The 18,680-nt window shown below is 42.0% G+C and overlaps 1 protein-coding gene across 1 annotated transcript in view; it reads left to right on the top strand.

The window, feature by feature from the left end:
• ankfy1 (ankyrin repeat and FYVE domain containing 1) overlaps positions 1–18,680 on the top strand; it is a 74,510-nt gene that overhangs the window by 32,092 nt on the left and 23,738 nt on the right. The window contains exons 4-20 of the mRNA XM_034178987.1: positions 1,851–1,986; positions 2,158–2,281; positions 5,322–5,471; positions 5,614–5,779; positions 6,391–6,595; positions 6,916–6,984; positions 7,251–7,453; positions 7,553–7,650; positions 9,443–9,644; positions 9,805–9,903; positions 10,022–10,175; positions 14,222–14,390; positions 15,244–15,362; positions 17,049–17,205; positions 17,389–17,589; positions 17,699–17,875; positions 17,978–18,125. Of these exons, the coding sequence (XP_034034878.1) occupies positions 1,851–1,986; positions 2,158–2,281; positions 5,322–5,471; positions 5,614–5,779; positions 6,391–6,595; positions 6,916–6,984; positions 7,251–7,453; positions 7,553–7,650; positions 9,443–9,644; positions 9,805–9,903; positions 10,022–10,175; positions 14,222–14,390; positions 15,244–15,362; positions 17,049–17,205; positions 17,389–17,589; positions 17,699–17,875; positions 17,978–18,125 (2,577 nt within the window). The remainder of the gene's footprint in view (positions 1–1,850; positions 1,987–2,157; positions 2,282–5,321; positions 5,472–5,613; positions 5,780–6,390; positions 6,596–6,915; positions 6,985–7,250; positions 7,454–7,552; positions 7,651–9,442; positions 9,645–9,804; positions 9,904–10,021; positions 10,176–14,221; positions 14,391–15,243; positions 15,363–17,048; positions 17,206–17,388; positions 17,590–17,698; positions 17,876–17,977; positions 18,126–18,680) is intronic.

Raw genomic sequence — 18,680 nt, 5'->3', positions numbered from 1 at the left:
TATTTGGAGTCCACATGGGGTAAATTCAGTTAATTGGACATGATTTGGAAAAGCACACATCTGTCTACATATTAGGTCCCACAGTTGACATGTCAGAGTACAAACCAAGCATGAAGTCAAAGAAATTGTTTGTAGACTTTTGAGACAGAATTGTTTGGGGGCACAAATCTGGGGAAGTGCACAGAAACATTTCTGCTGCTTTGAAGGTCCCAATGAGCACAGTGGCCTCCATCAGCTGTAAATAGAAGACGTTCAGATCCACCAGGACTCTTCCTAGACCTGGCCGCCCATCTAAACTGAGCGATCGGGGGGAGAAGGGCCTTAGTCAAAAGGTGACCAAGAACCCGATGGTCACTCTGTCAGAGCTCCAGCATTCCTCTGTGGAGAGAGGAGAACCTTCCAAAAGGACAACCATCTCTGCAGCAATCCACCAGTCAGGCCTGTATGGTAGAGTGGCCAGACGGAAGCCACTCCTTAGTAAAAGGCACATGGCAGCCTGCCTGGAGTTTGCGAAAAGACACCTGAAGGACTCTCAGACCATGAGAAACAAAATCCTCTGGTCTGATGAGACAAAGATTGAACTCTTTGGTGTGAATGCCAGACGTCATGTTTGGAGGAAACCAGGCACCATCCCTACAGTGAAGCATGCTGGTGGCAGCATCATGCTGTGGTGATTTTTTTTCAGCAGCAGGAACTGGGAGATGAGTCAGGATTAAGGGAAAGATGAATGCAGCAATGTACAGAGACATCCTGGATGAAAACCTGCTCCAGAGCGCTCTTGACCTCAAACTGAGGCGACGGTTCATCTTTCAGCAGGACAATGACCCTAAGCACACAGCGAAGATATCAAAGGAGTGGCTTCAGGACAACTTGTGAAAGTCCTTGAGTGGCCCAGCCAGAGCCCAGACCTGAATCTGATTGAACATCTCTGGAGAGATCTGAAAATGACTGCACAGACGCTCCCCATCCAACCTGATGGAGCTGCAAAGAGGAATGAACAAAACTGCCCAAAGATAGGTGCACCAAGCTTGTGGCATCATATTCAAGAAGACTTGAGGCTGTAATTGCTGCCAAAGGTGCATCAACAAAGTCTTGAGCAAAGAGTGTGAATACTTTAGTACATGTGATTTCTTAGTTTTTTTTATTTGTAATAAATTTACAAAAATTAAAAGCAAAACTTTTTTCATGTCGCCATTATGGAGTGTTGTGAGTAGAATTTTGAGGGGAAAAACGAATTCACTTCATTTTGGAAGAAGAGTAACACAACAAAATGTAAAAAAGGTGAAGTGCTGTGAATACTTTCCAGATGCACCGTACAGGGAGAAGGATGCTGAGGATGGAGCCACCAGGCCGGAGGAGAAGAGGGAGGTCAGAGAGAGAGGAGGTTTATGGACCTGCTGAGGGAGAACATGCAGATGGTTGGCGTGACAGAGGAATATACAGAGGACAGGATGAGATGAAAACGATTGATCTGCTGTGGCGCCCCCTAACAGGAGCAGTCAAAAGAAGAAGATACTGCCATTTTTTTCCAAAAAGTCACTGTTGTTGTGTCCCTTCACACTGTCTTTTCTGTTCTGTGTGTTTTTTTTTGTTTGTTTTTTTTATTTGACCCATTAAAATGACTAATGGCCGCACAGACCTCAGTGCTGAGCAGAGCTGTGTCAAAATGATTATTGATTTCCAAAAAAATATTTCTGGCCTGTTGGAGGTTCTGTTCTGTTATAGGAAAACTGATTTCTTACAGTGTTGATGGTATTGCGCAATCCAGCTCACACTAGTGATGACTGACACCAGTATACCACCCACCCCTATTTGCACATATATAACAGTATGACATGATGTATTTTCAGATTGCAAACGTGAGGTTGCCATGGCGATGCTGCGGTGGGTATATACCGATGACCTGGAACTCAGTGAGGACGACGCCTTTCTTATTGACTTAATGAAGCTTGCTAACCGTTTCCAGCTTCATACGCTCAGAGAGAGGTCAGTGAAAGTCTTAATCACATTTTCTTTAATTTTACATACTGTCCTGTGTGTGTGTGTGTGTGTTTTTTTTTTTTTTTATCTATTTCCTGTGACTGTGCTATTTTGTGTTGAAAAATTTGTTGTCCAAGCCCTCCATTGTATTTTTTCTTTTTGTCTGTCATGGGATAGGTGTGAAAAAGGCGTCATGTCCTCGGTGAATGTCAGGAACTGTATTCGCTTTTACCAGACTGCAGAGGAGTTAAACGCTGCCACCCTGATGAACTACTGTGGTGAGATCATAGCCAGTCACTGGGTGAGCCAACTGGGTAGTCTAAGCTTTAAATATATCTTTTAAAAATGACACAACTGATCTTAATGAAACTTGGTGAGAAGTTCTTTAACATATCTAAATTTAAATATCAGGAAATAAAAAAAAAACTGCTTCTCGTATTTACCTTTTGATCTCAAACCAGAATGTCTTCTTTGTATTGCAAAAAATGAATTAACCATGATGTACGGATACCTGCACTAAGGAGAGCCATGTCATCATTTACAGTACAGTAACTTGAGGCTTCAGTAGGGGTGTGTGATATGGGCAAAAAATAATACCTTATTTTGTTGTGACTATGACCATAATAAATAAAATGTTCTTCAAAAGTGTGATCATAAAAGTGTTAGTACTAGTAGGGATTAGTTGTTGCTTACTGATGACATTAGTGGACATAATGCTAAGAAAAATAGCTCTTATTTATTTCCTTAAAACCTAAGGGTTAAAGTTAAGAACAATATCAAAGCATTAATCACAAGTGCAAATATTATTTGGATCAAATAGAGTTTGCTGAGTGTGTTGTGCAAACACCTTAACTAATTTATGCTTTTCTCCTGATCAGCTGAGACTCAAAGCTTTTCTTATTTTTATATTCCTTGCTGTCGTTAGTTCACAGGTGGTGAAACAAGTTCACTGTTTTCAACAGCAACAAGTTTCTGACATATTTTGCACATTGCTGTCTTTTGGGCAACATTCATCTTATCGAATCCAAACCACTTGCACACTAGCAAGGTTGATGCGCATCTGACAACTAATGGTCCAGTCACACGGCACATGCCAATTCCTGAACAAAGGGAAAAAAGTAAAAAAAAAAAAAAAAAAAAAATCACAATTTGTTGAGAAAAGGTGGACGAAAGAGCTTTATCACCGAACAGCCTGCAAAACAAGAGCGCAAAAGGGACGAAAGAGGAACGAAACGAAACCGAAGTTAACGTTGATCTCGACACTTTAAATGAAACGTGCCTGGAGCCACAGCTGGAGCAGTGTGTGTCTGCATTGCTGCATTCCAGGACTCGGCGCTGGGACGGAGCTGCAGCTCCTCCATAAAAGCGCTTAAAACCCGGCTTTTGTACTGTGTGAAAACATTCAGCTGGTTCAGCAAATGAAGGCAAACAATAGGCTCACGTTACAAAAACTAAGCAAACGTTAAGAAACTGTCAAGAAAGACGGCAAAACGAAATGCGGTCGAATTGATGTTTTAGTTGCCCTCCTTTTTCCTTCATGTGTTTAACCTCTGTCATACAAAGAGTTAACCTATCTTGTGGAGACACTGGTAATAACAGATCATGTGACTGTAAATCTGCTTTGCAGTGCTGCTTCAGCCTGCAAAATTCAAAACCGCCCAATCTAGCAACACTGCTCTGCTGCAATTGGGACCTTAATTATTCAGTAACATCAGATTGCACATTGTTACAACAGCAGTCATGATATTATTGTCGACGGTATATACGAGGTCTGTGAGAAAAGTATTGTACCTTTTTATTTTTTCAAAAACTATATGGATTTGATTCATATGTTTTTACGTCAGCCAAGCTTGAACCTTCGTGCGCATGCATGAGTTTTTCCACGCCTGTCGGTTGCATCATTCGCCTGTGGGCAGGCTTTGAGTGAGCACTGCTCCACCCCTCTCGTCGTTGTTTCATTGTCAGGAAATGGCGGAATGATTTGGGCTTTTTTTTCCATCAGAATTTTTTCAGAAACTGTTAGAGACAAGCAGCTGGAAACCATTCGAAAAATTTATCTGGCTTTCAGTGAAACTTTTACGGGCTTCACAGAGAATAAGGACTGTTACTACAGCTTTAAGGACGGCCCACAATGGCGCACGGCGCGCCATGCTCCGAGCCGCCATCGAGAGGCACAAAACACCACATCATTTCTAAACGGATCGCTGTGTGGAGCTGGGACCGTTGTGAGCAATTTCTCTGGTTATCACAAGAGCTGGACATCAGCCATTTTCCGGCAGATTTCACTTTTAACAAGAGATTTTGTCATGGAAAGCCGCGCGGAGGCGTCGCGCGTCACGACCGATTCGCTGATGAAGCGAGACAAAGAACGCCTCCATTTCGGAGTGTTAGAGGACAAGTTGGGACATGCCTATCTCGGCTTTCAGTGCTTACCAGCCCAGTGAGTATAAGAGAAATTGTAGAGAGCTGGGCTTGTCCCCTGGCACTCCGAAACGGAGGTGTTCCTTTGTCTCGCTCGATCAGCGAATCGGTCCTGACGCGTGAAGCCTCCGCGTGGCTTTCCATGACAAAATCTCTTGTGAAAAGTGAAATCTGCCGGAAAATGGCTGATGTCCAGCTCTTGTGATAACCAGAGAAATTGCTCACGACGGTCCCAGCTCCACACAGCCATCCGTTTAGAAATGATGTGGTGTTTTCTGCCTCTCGATGGCGGCTCGGAGCGCGGCGCACCGTGCGCCATTGTGGGCCGTCCTTAAAGCTGTAGTAACACTCCTTATTCTCTGTGAAGCCCGTAAAATTTTCACCGAAAGCCAGATAAATTTTTCGAATGGTTTCCAGCTGCCAGTCTCTAACAGTTTCTGAAAAAATTCTGATGGAAAAAAAAGCCCAAATCATTCCGCCATTTCCTGACAATGAAATAACAACGAGAGGGGTGGAGCAGTGCTCACTCAAAGCCTGCCCACGGGCGAATGACGCAACCAACAGGCGTGGAAAAACTCACGCATGCGCACAAAGGTTCAAGCTTGGCTGACGTAAAAACATATGAATCAAATCCATATAGTTTTTGAAAAAAATAAAAAGGTACAATACTTTTCTCACAGACCTCGTATCGCACACCCCTAGACTTCAGCTTTGAGGTTGTCATGTTTGTCTTTATGAATGTTAGGTTGGGGAGGACTGATCAGTCAGCAGGTTCTTGCACAAGGATTGACTTCATCATACGTTTAAGTTCTTTAGCATCAGGATATGATTGTTAATTCATGTTGTGGAGTGTTTTCATCCTGGGACAGCTGTGATATTTTCCACTGTGGGGTTTTTTTTTTTTGGTGGTCTCTTATTAGGATGATCTGAGGAAAGAAGATTTCAGCACCATGAGTGCCCAACTTCTGTACAAGATGATCAAGTCTAAAACAGAATATCCTCTCCATAAAGCCATTAAAGTTGAGCGAGAAGATGTGGTCTTCCTCTATCTCATTGAGATGGACTCACAGGTCAGTTCTCTGGTTGCTCACAGTGCTAAAACCTGTAGTTTGGGTTCGTCTACAGTGAGTGCATGTAGTGTCATAGAGTAATGCTTCTCATTATGCCATGGAGAGATTTCACATTAACTGTTTTTTGTTTTGTTTATTTAAGCTGCCTGGAAAGCTAAATGAACTGGACAACAATGGTGACCTGGCACTGGACCTGGCACTCTCTCATAAATTAGAGAGCATTGCCACCACTCTTGTTAACAGCAAAGCTGATGTTGATATGGTGGACCAGAGCGGCTGGAGCCTCCTACACAAGGCCATCCAAAGAGGTGAGGCCAAATTACGACCTAAATTGGGGGGTGGGGTGCAGCAATTTAAAACATTAACTAATTTTATTTAAGAATTTTAGTTGTGGGCAACCCTCACATCTGTTTAAACATGGTATTTGTCAGTCAGGTATGAGAAGCTCTCGCTGGTCTGTGGATGTCATTTTGTGCTGACACTGGTGTCATGAAGAGGTTTCCCTCTGCTGGTTAAGATGCAGGTTTATTGATCCACCAAGTTACATTTCAGCCAATCGGCACAATTGTAAAAATCGTCGGGCGCAGCATAATTTCAAATTGCTGCTCTTGGATATTGTCGTGGTCGGAATGTGACTAGGTTGACCAACAACATTGCGTGTCCTTTCTGAGACTGGAAAATGTTAAACTTTTCCTCTTTATTGGACACCAGACTCAGTGCGAAATTTGATATCTGTTGGGAATTTAATTTAGAAGCGTTGCTGTTATATAAAAGTGATAAAATTGTAGGAATTTAGAATTGGTTGTGACCTTCTAAAGAGAGCATGTAGATGGACAGATGGTGATTGCTTCTGCAGACTTGAAAATTGTGTGCATCTTCTTTACTGTCTATACGTACTTATTTTAAAAAAACGTTCTAGGTGATGAATTTGCCGCCATCTTCCTGATCCGTCACTCAGCCCAGGTGAATGCGGCCACAGTGGGGGCGGTAGAGACGCCCCTTCACCTAGTCTGTTCTTTCAACCCTAAGAAACACTCAGCAGAGGTGATGAGCGGCATGGCACAAATTGCAGAGGCTCTCCTCAAAACCGGAGCCAACCCCAACATGCAGAACAGCAAGGGCAGGTAAATGACACAAAACCTAATTTTTATTTATACATTTAACAGTGCATCATCACTTCTTTAGCTCAAAGTGAAGTGGGCTGTGGATTCCAAACATGCTGATAATTTTTCTTTGTCAGATTCCAGAGAAATTACCTGACATATCATAACATATATTATATTGGTTAGTTGACGGTTCTGTTGTAGTTGGTTTCACACTGAATGTAGCCAGAAGGAAACATGATGTTGAAATTGAAAAGGGATATTTTTGGACAGTTGTAGTTGTTGATTGACGGGACAAACTATAACACTTCATTATGATGGCATTTGTTTGTTTGCTTTAGAACTCCTTTGCATGAAGCTGTGGCCTCAGGTAATGAGCCAGTATTCAGCCAGCTACTACAGTGCAAACAGTAAGTGCTTTAAAAAAATTATACTGTTGACAGTAGTCTTTGTCATTAGTGTTGTGTTATCACTGTTTATAATGGAGACTAAATTAATTATTTTATAATTTGCTTCCTGCTGCTGCTTATTATTTCCATGATTCAGAAATTAGTTTGCCTTCACGTGCTGCAGCAGTCCGTCAGAGAGAGTTTTGGACGATGTCAAATGTCGTGACGGTGTTCATGATTGTGGTCCAGAAATAATGCATCCTGCTGTTGTTTGGCCGTCTTGTCAGTCTTGACCTGGAACTGAAGGACCATGAAGGCAGCACCGCTCTGTGGTTGGCTCTGCAGTATATCACAGTGACTTCAGACCCGTCTGTAAATCCATTTGAGGATGATGCACCCGTGGTGAACGGGACCTCCTTTGATGAGAACAGTTTTGCTGCACAACTCATCCACAGAGGGAGCAACCCAGATGCACCTGACATTTCCACAGGTATTAATTCACAAAGTCACAGTTAAATGCAAAACTGTTGGTGGGTCCAGTGTAACACATTTTTAATTGTTTTTCCACCTCTGTTTGATCTGTTTGAAGGAAACTGTCTCATGCAGCGAGCAGCGAGGGCAGGCAATGAGGCAGCTGCACTTTTCTTAGCAACTCATGGGGCAAAGGTCAACCATGTTAACAAATGGGTATGTATAAATATTAGGCACACATTTTCATTGTAATACATTCAGCCTAATTTCACAGGCAGTATTTGTGCTTGTTAAATGTCATCAGGGCAGGCGTTTTGCTTAACAATGTGAAGATCTCTCCAGTTAGAAAACAAATGAATTATGAATAATGGATCTGTCTGTACAGTATCTGCACAGTTTAATGAATGTAAAGTCAGAACTTGGAAAGCTTTTGATAGATATCCCAGGTCAATAAATATTTTTTAGTAGCCAGAGAACTGACAAAAATACATACATGTTCTTATGTAAGCATTTTTTTTTTATGTAAGATAGATGTTTTTATTTTTACTCATAGTTAAGTATCACTGATTGGTTCACATCGTCAACACAATTACAGCTTTTCTTTCAGAAATATTGATTTTTTTTTTTTTTTTTTTTGACACATGATAGTTGCATATCGCTTATGCCTGGTTTACACGGCAAAATAATTATGCCGATTTCAGACCCGATCTTCCCCTTGAAACAGCCTTAAGGAAGCCCAGACTATGATGGCTCTAAAGATAATCTTATCAGATATTTCTGCTGTGTGTGTTTTGTTAAGCGTGCTCTAGTCTGCTTGGTAGTATGTCTGGACCACTCAGAACTCAAATCATGACTATCCAACATGTTCGATTGTCTTGGCCTGATATCCCAGCGTGTGGGGTGTGCCCAGAGCACAAACCAGCATGCAGGCTGTTGAATGTTTCGTGTAGCCAGTCAGAAAGTGAGGTGATGGAAGCAAAGAGGGGAATCGAAAATTGTTTACTCGGAAGTCACGTTTGATCTCGAGAGGTTTTGCGAGATTTCTCATCTGACCTGGGAATGTTGGTGAGTGAAATCTGTTAGTGTGTGGTGTGTTGTCTTTACCATGTGGCTGCACACCACACACTGTATGACCAAAACTGTTATATCTGGGTGATTCTTAGACTACGGGCACTTATTATGTCCTTTGATCATATTGTATGAAAAACAGAAAAAAGGGGAAATTTCACACTTTTATAGTTATCTTTACAATGAAAGTGTGTTAAGAAATTTGTTCTAGTAGTCTGTGATGACTTTTTCACCTTTTTTCAGCATCATTATATGCAAATATTGCCGTTTTGTGCTTGTCCCACACCCAGACTTTTCATCTTCATTGATAAAAATGAATGGTAAAGAAACATTTTTTCTAATGTTTTAAAATATCTCTGAATAAAATATCAGTAAAATAATCAAAACATAATTGGGGTATTCAATGTCATACAACTGTTGTGATCTTTTTAAACAAAATGTAGTTGTCCCACACTATTGCCGTAATTTTCACCACAACACTGTAATGTCCCTTTAAACAGTTTGTATGAAAGATTGTTTGGGTAGTTTCTATGGAGATAAACAGTGACATCAGAGCACATGTATATAGCACCAAATCACAACAAACAGTTGCCCCAAGGCGCTTTATATTGTAAGGCAATGGTGTGGTGGAAATTACATTTACAAGGCCAATAGTGCCCGTAGTTAAAGAATCACCCATCAATTATTTTTTTATTTTTTTATTTTTTTTTTATCGCCATGTGTGGGGTCTCTCAGGTATTGAAAATCTACAGTCAATTTTGAAATCTTACCGTGCAACCAGGTGTAATTCAATGAATTCATGATTGATTCATGTGTTGGTTAATTTTAGGATGATTTAATCTGTATTAATTTATTTGTTTTGTTTCTGGTCTTTTAACAGACTTCTTAAAACAATCAATTACCAGAATAGTTGCCATGTTTTTCTGTCTATCATCTTCAGGGTGAGAGCCCACTTCACACAGCGTGTCGCTGTGGCCTGGCTAGCCTGACAGCCGAGCTGCTTCAGCAGGGGGCCAATCCCAATCTACAGACACAGAAAGCCCTACCAGATGACACCCATGGGGTAGCTATGCAGAGCCCCCTCCACATGGCTATTGTTCACAACCACCCAGATGTTGTATCGGTCATCCTTGAACACAAAGGTCAGCATCATGTTGTCAGTGTTTAGAAATCTGAATGCATCTGACCAATTTGGAGCTCTAACTAGCCAAAAAGTCATGGGGCAAAGAATTTGTATGTATGTCTGAAATCACCGGACCCATGGAATGCATCCAGTAAATTTTTACATGGTGTCTGTTTCAGCAAATGCACTACATGCTACCAACAACTTCCAGATTATTCCAGACTTCAGCCTTAAAGACTCGATGGATCAGACTGTGCTGGGCTTGGCCCTCTGGACAGGTACATGGCAGTACGGCTCCACAGGGAGCATGCGTTACACACATGAGACTGTGAAACTGTTGGAAGTGTGTGTGGTGATCTGTGCACAGCGTGTGATGCATAGCTGTGTCTCTGTTAGGTATGCACACCATAGCAGCTCAGCTACTGGGCTCAGGAGCTTCTATCAATGACACTATGTCCAATGGACAAACCCTGCTTCACATGGCTATTCAAAGACAGGACAGCAAGAGCGCCCTCTTCCTTCTGGAGCATCAGGCAGACATCAGCGTTCGGTAATGTGATGTCAGCATTATGTAATGTGTTAAATTGTAAAACATTGCTGTTGTTAGAGATGGACACTGTTGCATGCAACTATATTGTAACATTAAAAGTTGTAGAATTAATACTTTCATAGTACTCTCTTAAATACAAAAAAAAAATATTTCTTGGTTAAACTACAAATTCAGTGGTAGCTAGTGGAACAAAACTTGGTTGATTTATGGTTAATCTTTAGTGGGTGCACACATTATACGAGGTCTATTAGAAAAGTATCTGACCTTATTTTTTTCAAAAACCATATGGATTTGAATCACGTGTGATTGCGTCAGACAGGCTTGAACTCTCGTGCGCATGCGTGAGTTTTTCCACACCTGTCGGTTGCATCATTCGCCTGTGAGCAGGCTTTGAGTGAGGAATGGTCCAGCCCCCTCGGCGGATTTTCATTGTCAGGAAATGGCGGAATGATTTGGCTTTTTTTCCATCAGAATTTTTTTCAGAAACTGTTAGAGACTGGCAGCTGGAAACCATTCGAAAAATTTATCTGGCTTTCGGTGAAAATTTTACGGGCTTCACAGAGAATGACTGTTACTACAGCTTTAAGGACGGCTTTAAGGACGCTCGGCGCGCTGCGCTCCGTGCCGCCATTGAGAGCCACAAACCACCGGATCATTTCTAAACGGATGGCTCTGTGGATCCGAGACCGTCGTGTGCACTTTCTCTGGTTATCACAAGAGCTGGACATCAACCATTTTCCAGCAGATATCACTTTTAACAAGAGATTTTGTCATGGAAAGCCGAGCGGAGGCTTCGCGCATCACGACCGATTTGCTGATGGAGCGAGACAAAGGAACACCTCCGTTTTGGTCTCACAGGACGGCTTTGAGATGGCGTTCAGACAGCTGTTGGTGGTTTTTCCATCGAGTGATTATCCGAGAAATTGTGGATGTGCCTGGACATGCCAGAACATGTCCAGTGAGGCTTCATCATGGCATTGCTGTGCGCCATGTGGCACCGCCGTGACGTGCGGAATTCCTCTGCACGTCTGTCTCAATGTGCCGAAAAAGTGCTGATGTCCACATCTTTTCACAATTCTTGTGCTAGTCAGACAACGTCCCGGATAAAACACAGCATCCAGTTTGGAAATGAACGGCACATTCCACTGTTACAGGAGTTTTTGTCATGGAAAGAGGAGCGGAGCCTTCGCGCGTCGCCTCCGCTCGGCTTTCCATGACAAAATCTCTTGTTAAAAAAATCTGCCGGAAAATGGTTGATGTCCAGCTCTTGTGATAACCAGAGAAATTGCACATGATGGTCATGGATCCATACAGTCATCCATTTAGAAATGATGTGGTGGTTTGTGGCTCTCGATGGCGGCACGGAGCGCGGCGCGCCGAGGGTCCTTAAAGCTGTCCTTAAAGCTGTAGTAACAGTCCTTATTCTCTGTGAAGCCCGTAAAATTTTCACCGAAAGCCAGACAAATTTTTCTAATGGTTTCCAGCTGCCAGTCTCTAACAGTTTCTGAAAAAATTCTGATGGAAAAAAAGCCCAAATCATTCCGCCATTTCCTGACAATGAAAATCCGCCGAGAGGGTGGACCACTCCTCACTCAAAGCCTGCTCACAGGCGAATGACGCAACCGACAGGCGTGGAAAAACCCGCGCATGCGCACGAGGGTTCAAGCTTGTCTGACGCAATCACACGTGATTCAAATCCATATGGTTTTTGAAAAAGTAAGGTCGGATACTTTTCTAATAGACCTCGTATAAGCCTAAACCAGAAACAAAGATGTATGTGTTTAAGAAGGAAAAGGCGATTTAGGTAGCTGATTTATGATGATTTAGGTAGCCCTTTATTTATAATTTAGAGTTTTGAGTTTTACTGTGAGAATGTCCAACAACAGAACTAAAAGCTCAAAACAGCACACAATCAGACAGGCCAGTTATAAAAAGCCAGCTATATGGTTAGTGTAGCTGGGTGAACATTAGGGCCCCTTCACACATTACACCAAAGATGCAGAAACCAGAAGAAAATCTGAAAACCAAACATGAAATGGGGAACCACGAAACATTCCACCTGCTGTTGTGAGGGACGCACGGTTACATAGGTGTGCAGGGCACACCGGCGACTGTTTCGTGCACGTGCGTGCATGAACACAGTGCTAGCAGCTGGAGCGTGTGGAACCATATCTTGCAGATGCTGTGGAAAAAATAAAAACCAGCTGGAATGCGGAACACACTGCTATGGAAAAACAAAAAATAAAAATGCATGCCACCCACAGGACTGGAACCTGCAATTTACGAAAGCTCTGATTAACAGACAGAAACTTTACCACTGCGCTACAGTCACTGTCCTATAACAGGAGCGTAAAATGCCTAAAATCAACAAGGAAGTAAAAGGTATTTTAAAAAAAGAGAGAGAAAGAAATTAGACGATGTAGACGAAGAGGAAGTCTTTAATTACAGCAAAAACAGCGCCGTAATAACTGCCAAAATGTGAGGGCGTCCCGTGGGACGATTTCCTGCATGGAACAATATTCACCAGCGTTGCCGCTGCACCGGCGCACCGTGCCGACGTCCATGCTTCACGCTGTAGTTATGCGACTTAATATCCTACAAGTCAGTACAGGTGTTCCCGAGCTGTGACTTGTGAGCACAGATATCTGAACAGCTGCACATCGCAAGGGGACCTGCCCACCTCTGTTAGCAGACCCCGCAGATCACACAACAAAAATGCTCACTTTTTGTTGCTTTGTTCTGTGATTTTAATGTAATGTATGTATTATGTTATGTGTTTGTCCTGCATCTGTCTGATGTCTGTGTTTTTTATTTCACACCTTGCGTGCACGGTTACGTCCAGCTGACAGTCTGCGGTCAGCTGACAGGCGCTGTATGTCCACAGCGAAGCATATGAGCAAAGCGACTGGACTCTGGGACCTTCAGCCACAGCAACAGTGTTGGATTCACGGTGTTTGTGTGTGTGTGTGTGGGGGGGGCAGTCGGCACAGATACACCCATGTGTGTTGCTCGGTGACTCCACACTCGTGTTGCACTTTGACAGTTTTTACAGACAGGTCGAATGTGATCTCCTGCGGTCTACTATCATACCAGGAGCGTGAATAGCCCCGCCTTTTCTAAGTGTGCACCGAACAGTATTGGATGTTCATGTGCGACACCTGGAATATGGCCGACATCTGCTGAGAGGGGGAACGAATGAGCATTCGCTGTCTTTTGGCCACTTGTGGGCACGGATGGTTGTAGCGACAGGTATATGAGGCATTTGAGGTGGCTCTGATTTTTCATGAATGGCTTGCAATTCCTCCTTCGTGTGCTAGTCGGCTTCATTCGTGTTATGTGTGAAGGGGCCCTTAGTACTGACAACGTACACATTATGCTAGATCAGCCTGTCAGATTATTGTCAAGGTTAGGTCACCCTCTCCAGAACACATAACCACTATAGCTATACCGCTGTTTGTTTTATTTTTTTTAACTATATAATTTTTCAAGTTCAGTCTTGTCAGCATTTTTCAATATGCATTTTGATCATTCTCAGAGTTTGAGGCTCTTTCCATCATTTTAGAATTATCTGAGCACAAATTTAGTTGATAATGCTTCTGTCCCCGGGGAGACACGCGACCTTGTAGATCTGAACACTTCAGATTCTAACACCTCACCCACATATTCCACAATGGTCCAAAATAAAGGAAAAATCACACATAATGCATGCATGTTTCCTCAGTGTTCTATATTACATTTCCAACATAAACTGCCTTCAGATAGACCAATTTTATTGAGTCTTCTTGGGGTGCAGTTATATCTGTGAAATATTTTGTATTGAATAAATTTGGCTCTGGCTTTTCTGATGTAATGCTCGTTGTTTTCAAGAGTTCTCTCTCATGTTTCCTGATCAAATCTACAACCACAGCTTTGTTTCCATATGATAGAAGTTATTCATCTGTGAGACAGACCCATTAACCTTTGACTTAATCTGCTGATTAAAGGTATTATGAAGATTCAATAACTAGTTCTTGTGCTACAGTTTTGTCTTGCCTTCTCATTTCCAGGACTCAGGAGGGACAAACAGCACTACAGTTAGCCATCAGTAATGAGCTGCCCCTCGTGGTGGATGCCATCTGTACACGAGGTGCTGATATGTCTGTAATGGATGATAAAGGAGACACGCCACTGTGGCTGGCACTGGAGAATGGACTGGAAGATATTGCGTCCACGTTGGTGAGACAGATGCATATGCAAAGATTTACACATCATCTTCTCTGTCTTTCAGCTGCTTCCGTTAGTGGTCACCACAGCAGATCATCTGTCTCCATTTCACCCTGTCCTCTGCATCTTCCACTGTCACACTCATATTTTCAGCTTTAGAGCCAAATTATTTCTCTGTATAGTGATCTAGACGTATGTGCCGCACATTCTGAAAGTTGCGATTGTTCTGAACATTTTGATAAGTAATACATGGGCATTAGACTAAAAGAAAGTACCTTTAAAGGGTAAACTTGAAAAAAAAAAAAATGCCCGTAGACCCCAGAGGATTCTTATTAAAATCTGCATTTTAGTTTGTATGGCTTCTTCTTTTCCAAAATCCTTCCAGTGTCAGGGATGAAAAATTTCCACTTTTTGGTGGATTTCTGCTTTTTTGCCAGTTGCCTGGGTCATTTTTAGATCAGTATTGTTCAGTAGGAAATGCTAAGTGCTGTGCGTTTCGATCAGGCTGGTTTTGTGCAGCTTCAGGGCCCTTGAAGTAAAGCTGTTGTTTTATTTTGCTTTATCCTAATTTTTCCCTAGTAAAACTCTAAAGAGCACAGGTCTGTGAGTAGTATTTACCTTTTTATGTTAAACTGACCTGTTATGGTTTTCTGAAACAGATGTATTTTATAACTTAAAAACGGTAGCGATGCTAATGAGTTAGCATGCCTATGGCTTTTCCAATGTTAAGTTAGCATTTTTGGATTTCAGCTTTTTTGTTTTTCACCACTTTCATCCCTGCAGTGTGAAAATGACTGAACTCCATACCAGTGGTCGTTTAGCAGTTGGGATGAATTAGTTTTGTTTTTTTGTTCGTCCTTCTTAGGTTCGCCATGGTTGTGATGCAACTTGTTGGAGCTCAGGCCCCTCTGGCTGCCAGCAGACCCTCCTGCACCGAGCTGTTGATGAGAATAACGAGGTCTCGGCTTGTTTCCTCATTCGCAGGTCTGGACGTTCACCATACTGTATATATATCCAAAAATGTGTCCTAAAGAACAAGAACCTTTGTGTTGCATTTATTTTTGAAACTTTGTACAACTGCTTCATGCAGCAAGAAGCACAATTAAATTAATGGGGGATTATTTATTTATAATGTAAACAGGCATTAGCCAGCAGAATCCAACGGGCTAATAAACATTATTCTATGAGGCACAAAAGCAGAGTAAACTGCTTCTTGTCACCAAACAAAATTTGAAAGTGTAGCAAAATGTGCACATCCACCTCACAAAATGTATTAAACTTTTTAATATTTTTAAAATATTGTCAGCTTTAACTTAGCCTAGCCATCCTGCTCATTGTCCTCCATCTGTCCCACAAATTGCAAACAAGTGGAGTGCAGAATAGTATGAATGTTATTCCCTGTTTTTATTCAGGAGCATGGTCTTTCAGTTTGAGAGTATGACTTACCTATTTCGTTCATTCTCTGAGATTCAAGATGTTCTCATTCAGAGCTTCTTGTTTTGCATCGATAGGCATCTTAATGGAGCAGTACTGCCACCTTCTACTCCATTCTGTTTCAGACGGTACCTCATTCAGATCAGTATGCTTGTCGCAGTAGCTTGCCACTTGTGCTACTAATGCCCTTTTATGGCCGTACATGATAATGTAGTATTTTTATTTTTTATATATATTGTCATTACAAAATATAAGCTGCAGGATAGCCAAACAAATAAAAAATAAAATTGCAACTTCTAGTCCAGAAAATACATTGCACCCCAGTCAGTGTCTTACAGTATAGTCACACATTATTTATGAAAGTGTTTGGAGACGTTAATACTAAAGTCTACTTGAAACCGGTCAAGACATTGTGTTGTATTGACGAAAAAATAAAAGTCTGTGACTGGGGTGGTGGAGCAGTGGTAGCACTCATGCCTCAAAGCAAGACAGTCAAAGATTCAAAACCCAACTATCTGCTTGTCTCCCTGTACATTGGCAGTTGTATTAGGATTCTCATCTAGTGTAAAATGTCTCAGATTTACATGAGACCCTGGACAAAACATGGAAAGAATGTTTTCTACACCAACCCTTTAAATGTTTCAGTCCAACATTTGCATTCAAGCTACATCACTGGTCTTCAGTTGTTTTTTCAATTTATTTTCATTTATATAGCACCAAATCACAGAGTTGCCTCAAAGCGCTTCACACAGGTAAGGTCTAACCTTACCAACCCCCAGAGCAACAGTGGTAAGGAAAGGATAAATCTCTTTGTGTGTTAAAACACAAACAGATTTATTGAACTACATTTTTGGGATGGGTAAACAATTGTAGGAGGGTAACTCAGTGTAAACAGTTAACAGTGATCTGACTAGGTTTCCTGATGTATTCATGGGTGGATGTGAATAATTGAGAAATGTTTCAGCTACACTACACACAGGCGTATTTGGAATTTGAACAAATGAGATGAATTTATGCAACAATCAATTTGTTTAAAGGAGATATATATCAGTATTTACCCCCTGTAATTGTTTTGTTGCCCCGGTAGACAGGACTTTGTGATAGAGGTGATAAAGTCTATTTTGGATGTGGAATGTTTCTAAACTTGCCGTTGGTCCCTTTTGTGTGTGTGTGTGTGTGTGTGTGTGTATGTATATATATATATATATATATATATATATATATATATATGCGTAGTGGCTGTGATGTGAACAGCCCCAGGCGACCCGGTCCTAATGGTGAAGGAGACGAAGAAGCGCGAGATGGACAAACGCCCCTCCACTTAGCAAGCAGCTGGGGATTGGAGGAGGTGGTACAGTGCCTTCTGGAGTTTGGAGCTAACGTTAATGCACAGGTCTTTCACATTTCAACACTGACTCCATCTTGCAGTGCGACCTGCTTTACTGTAACTGTGACAAAAGCATGCATTTAATCACTTCTTTTATCAAGAAGTTGATATTTCAAGACAGGGTTGCTATTATTTTGTGAATATTTTATGCTATTTGTGTGTTTTGTTTGTTTATTGTTTCTTCATTAGGATGCAGAGGGTAGAGCTCCTATCCATGCTGCCATCAGCAGCCAGCACAATGTCATTATACAGCTGCTCATTTCCCACCCAGACATTTGCCTCAACATTCGAGACCGGCAGGGCATGACCCCCTTTGCCTGTGCTATGACACACAAGAACAATAAGGCAGCTGAGGCAATACTGAAGAGGGAACCAGGCGCTGCTGAGCAGGTAACGCTCAGAGAGATTCAACACTTTGTCCGTCTGAATCTTCAGGGTGAGTCAACAAGGCAGTTACGTTCTTAATCATAATTAACTTCCAATGTTTGTGTCTGTCCAGGTGGACAATAAAGGACGAAACTTTCTCCACGTGGCTGTGCAAAATTCAGATATTGAAAGTGTCCTCTTCCTCATCAGCGTCCAAGCAAATGTCAACTCCAGGGTTCAGGATGCAGCCAGACTCACGCCCCTGCACCTGGCCGTGCAGGCTGGCTCTGAGATTATTGTCCGTAACCTGGTAATAACAAAAACATTTTCTTGATCCGAAGCATTGACCGACTGAAGTGTTGTGGTGAGTCATACAACTGATACATTAATCTTTTTGTTTCGTCACTTCTAGCTGCTTGCTGGAGCAAAAGTGAACGAGCTGACCAAACACAGGCAGACAGCCCTACATTTGGCTGCCCAGCAGGACTTGGCCACCATTTGCTCTGTGCTGCTGGAAAATGGAGTAGACTTTGCTGCCGAGGATGAGAACGGCAATAATGGTATTTTACTTTTATGATTATTATTCTGACATCACCTGTGGTTTCATTTTAGGAATGAGACTCAATTTAAGAACATTTTAGTGTAAACATTTTGTCAGATTATCACCTATTTCAGAGGATGGTGCACTTTATATTTCTTTCACTAATATTTTAATTGATAAATGGAATGCCTGATCTATTGGTGAGTAACTGTCACTGTGTGACTTTCCTTAATCTAACCAGAAATTGAGATAGGAACTTGTCCATCTCTTCATCTGGCTGCACTTCTGTGAGCTCTTAGGATGTTCCCATGAGCATTAGTTTCCTGGATGCATTTTTGTGAAAAGGTCTGAGTCATTCAGTAGAGCAAAGCATATGGGACAAAAATGCATGGTGCGTGACATCAGTCATGCAGTGGGACAATCAATCAATTTTATTTATATAGCGCCAAATCACAACAAACAGTTGCCCCAAGGCGCTTTATATTGTAAGGCAAGGCCATACAATAATTATGTAAAAACCCCAACGGTCAAAACGACCCCCTGTGAGCAAGCACTTGGTGACAGTGGGAAGGAA

This window comes from Thalassophryne amazonica, chromosome 9, assembly GCF_902500255.1.
Source record: "Thalassophryne amazonica chromosome 9, fThaAma1.1, whole genome shotgun sequence".
Taxonomy (NCBI): domain Eukaryota; kingdom Metazoa; phylum Chordata; class Actinopteri; order Batrachoidiformes; family Batrachoididae; genus Thalassophryne; species Thalassophryne amazonica.
The sequence above is the reverse complement of the archived record's forward strand: the minus strand, read 5'-3'. Positions and strand labels throughout refer to the sequence as shown.